Source organism: Camelina sativa, chromosome 12, assembly GCF_030686135.1.
Source record: "Camelina sativa cultivar CO46 ecotype springtype chromosome 12, ASM3068613v1".
NCBI lineage: Eukaryota > Viridiplantae > Streptophyta > Magnoliopsida > Brassicales > Brassicaceae > Camelina > Camelina sativa.
Genome location: NC_141891.1, coordinates 41,030,389 through 41,034,275, shown reverse-complemented (window position 1 = coordinate 41,034,275; position 3,887 = coordinate 41,030,389). Strand labels below are relative to the sequence as shown.

General features: G+C 39.3%; 1 protein-coding gene across 1 annotated transcript; it reads right to left on the bottom strand.

The window, feature by feature from the left end:
- Positions 1-2,232: 2,232 nt before the first annotated feature.
- Positions 2,233-2,565, bottom strand: LOC104734019 (uncharacterized). Its single transcript, XM_010453530.2, has one exon. It carries the CDS (start codon positions 2,563-2,565, stop codon positions 2,233-2,235), a length of 333 nt encoding a protein of 110 aa, XP_010451832.2.
- Between the last annotated feature and the right edge of the window lie 1,322 nt (positions 2,566-3,887).

The following is a 3,887-nucleotide window of genomic DNA, read 5'->3' as shown; positions in this document are numbered from 1 at the left end:
AAGGAGCATAGATAAGGCTAGATCTAGAGCTTACCATTAGGCTTGCTAAGAGATTAGAGGTCTTGTTTGGTATGAGACATATTGCTTAATGCCTGCTTGTGTAGATTATTTTCTTTGTGAGAACAAGTCTAGAGATGCATGAGTTTGATTGTTTCTTGCCATGAGAGTGGATTAAACTTGTCTTAGATTTATATGTCTTGAGATTAGCTCAAAGTTTGCTTGAGATTTGTTGACCAAGTTAGATAACCTCAGTCCAGCCCATGAATCCCTCCTCAAGGTCTTCCTTGTTTATTGATTTTTAAGTCTTAATCCTGCTGTTTGATTCGTTCTTGTGTTGCTCTGTTTTTCTTGTATTGCTCTGTTTCACGAATTTGTCCAGCTCGACCCTGCACTCGATCTACACTCGATCGAGTGCTGCTCGAGTTCATTCCCAGAACTCTTGTTTATGATTTGTAGTTGTCCTGTCTTATCTCTAGTCTCATTCTATTTGCATTTCTGTTGCATTTACTTATTTTCTTGTTCATTATTGTCTTGCATTAGTTCATTAGTATAGTTTCTATTTCAGTTCTAGGTTTATTTTAGTGACAATCATTCTGTTCCATTTACATTCAGCATCTAGTTCTAGTAGTTTTACTTTCTGTTCTTTACATTTCATTAATAGGATTGTTAGTGACAAACATCCTTTGCATATTTGGCTTAACTTAGGCTCATATACACTTCCTGATTGTTCACAACCCTCAGATTGGATTGACACCTCTTGTACTACTATTGCATAAGGGGAATTGAAACACCCTGCCATCCATTCATTTCATATCTCACCATTGCATACATCCATCAATCCATACCACCAACATATTGTGTTTCATAAAGCTTCTATCTTCTCAATGTAGAAAACTTGACCATCAATTGTAGGCTTCCTTATCACTTTGTTGATATCAAAAGTCAAGGCTTCCTTTCCCAAATTCAAATGAATCTTCCCACTTTTCACATCAATCATTGTTTCTGCAGTTCTTAGAAATAGTCTCCCCAAGATGAGTGGATCTTTTGGTTCTTCATCCATTTCAATCACAATAAAGTCAGTTGGGATCTCAAAATGGCCAATCATCACTGGTAAGTCTTCAAGCACTCCAACTGGTGTTCTAACTGACCTATCAGCAAGAACAAGGGTGATCATACACTTCTTGTAGTGATTGAAACCTAGTTTTTTGGCAACTGAGAGAGGCATCAAGCTCACACTAGACCCCAGATCACATAAACAATGGCTAAAAGATAGAGGTCCCAATGTGCAAGGGAGAGTGAAGCTACCAGGATCTTCAAGCTTCTTTGCTATTACCTTGTTTTGAATAATAGCACTGCACTCATGAGTTAAGATAACTATTCCTTGTAGAGCTTTCTTCTTCTCCAAAACTGCATCCTTGAGGAACTTGCTGTATGATGGGTTCAGCAAGAATGCATCTATGATAGGCATTGTAATAGCAACATCCTTCATTTGTGCATCAAATATAGCTCTATACTTGTCCACTTGTTGCTTCTTAAACCTACCAGGAAATGACAATCTTGGTTCATATGGTGGACGCAGAAATAGAGTTTCTTTGGCAACACCTTTACTTTTCTTGAAAACTTCATCAATGGCCTTGTCTTGCTTTGGTTCCTCAACCACTTTACTCTTCCCTTTGTCAACCATAGCTTCTTTGTCTTTACCCAAGTCTTTCAATATCAACTCATCTTCATCCTTAATCTCAACCACTACCTCCCCTCCTGTAGGCTCAATATCTCTATTGAGCTCCTTTAGGCTTACCACTTCTCAACATGATGGCATTAATGAATTCCTTTGGGTTTGGTTCAGGTTTCCCTGGTTCTCCATCTTGTCATTCAATGGGTGGTTGCGGTAATTGGGATTGAACTTGTTATACCATTGTACACCTACATAGTTGACCTCTTCTTGTCCCTCAACCCAGGCTTCCATACCTTCTTGATACCCTTGATAGACATCACTCTCTGTAACAAAGTGGACTGGCTTTTGATTGGCAAGAATCATCTTATCCATCTTGTAATTCAATGCTTTGATCTCCTTGTGGTGCTGCTCATTCATATCAGAATGATCTCTTAGAGTTCTATCATAATCCTCCCCATAGTTGCCATCACTTTGAGCAAGATTCTCCACCAAAGTCATACCAACATCAACATCTTGGCCAAGAAGGTTACCATTACTTGCTGTGTCAAGCAACATCCTTATCTTTGGTAGCACCCCTCTGTATAATGTATAACATCCTTATCTTTGGTAGCTCTCTTGCATTGATCCCAAGAGGTGACTGATCCCACTGGTAGGTTCTTCTCCCAAGTCCTAGCTCTATCTCCAAGAGAAAACGGAAAGAGGCGGAGCTTGAATGCATCTTCAGAGATACCATTGATTTTCACTGTCCCACACATCATATCAAACTGATCTAAGTGGTCAAGAGGGTCTTCCATAGGCAAAATATGAAACTTTGAGCTCTGCACCATGTTGATAAGACTTGACTTGATCTCATAGTTATTGTTCTCAACGGGAGGTGCTCTAATTCCCATGGGTTCCCATGAATGTTTGGCTGATCAAAAGTTCCAATGACTCTTGGTTGTCTTCGAGGATGGAGAGGAGCTTGGTCATCATTGTGCTGGTCATTTCCATTATGACCAGCAGCAGGAGGAGGGTTATTCTCCATAGCTTGGCGGGCTAATCGGTGGTTCTCTCCTTCAAAACGGTGAATGTCTTCAACAGGCTCAAATAAATTGGCTTGGCCTTGACTTCTCAAGTTCATACACCTTGCAAAAGAGAATTCAAAACACCAAAGCAAACCAAGTAAGTAACAATGTAAAGTAAATGAATAGGCTAAAGCAAAGTTGAAATCCTAAGCAGGCATTAAAATCCGATTTATTATTGTCAATAAACTCCTTACACATCTAATTTCTTAGGCTAAGTGAGTAAATCTCTAGCATTGATTGATTCAAGCATTTCAACAACATCTCTCGATGGCAAAACACCCTAGATCTAATCTCAACCTCTTGTTCTGAAAATAGCATTAAGAACACCAATCTAGAAACGAATTTTTATAAAATAAACATTCAAGCTAAGAAATCCTAACTGATCAGAAACACTATTTGTCTATCCCATCTTTAAAACCTTGATTCACTACTCAGATCTCATGGTCAAAAGCATAAAAACACAAATGAATGAAAGTTGCATTGAATTGAAATTAAGATAAAAGTGATAGAGTACAAAATCGAAACTGAAAAGAATAGCAAAAGAAATATAAATCGAATCCTAACAAAGCAAGAAAATGTGTAAATTGCTCTCTATCTCTCTCTCTCTCTCTCAGAAGCTCTCGCTCTCTGGTTCATGAGTGTCTGCGGTCTCCTAGGGCGAGAAGAATAAAGGGGGTATATATATATAAACCCCTTTAACCTAGCTGCTTATTGCTGCCCGAAGGTCTGCTCGAGACGGTGCACGAGATTCAAGTTGGGTAGTTCCTCGGGTAAGGCTTCTGGTTTTTTTTCCTGCGCTCAGATCCTCTTTGATCGGGTTAAGGTTTGGACTGTTCTTCTCGCACGGTCACTCCTTCGGGTACATGTTCGGGTTTTACCTCATTCTTCCCCATTTTGGACTCCAAAGCATATGTTTTCATCCAAAATGTACAAATGCAACAATGAAGCATCCTAAATGGCCTAGATGCAAATTCCTACGGTTAAGGACCTAAAAATTATAAGTTTAGGGTACATATAATGAAAAATATGGACAAAAAAGGGTGTCTAAAACATGTAAATTGGAGAGTAATCATGTGGCGTGGAGGAGGAGGGGGAAGCACTGCTGGTGGTGAGGTGTTACTCCTTCTTCAGATTTCGTTCCTAATCCA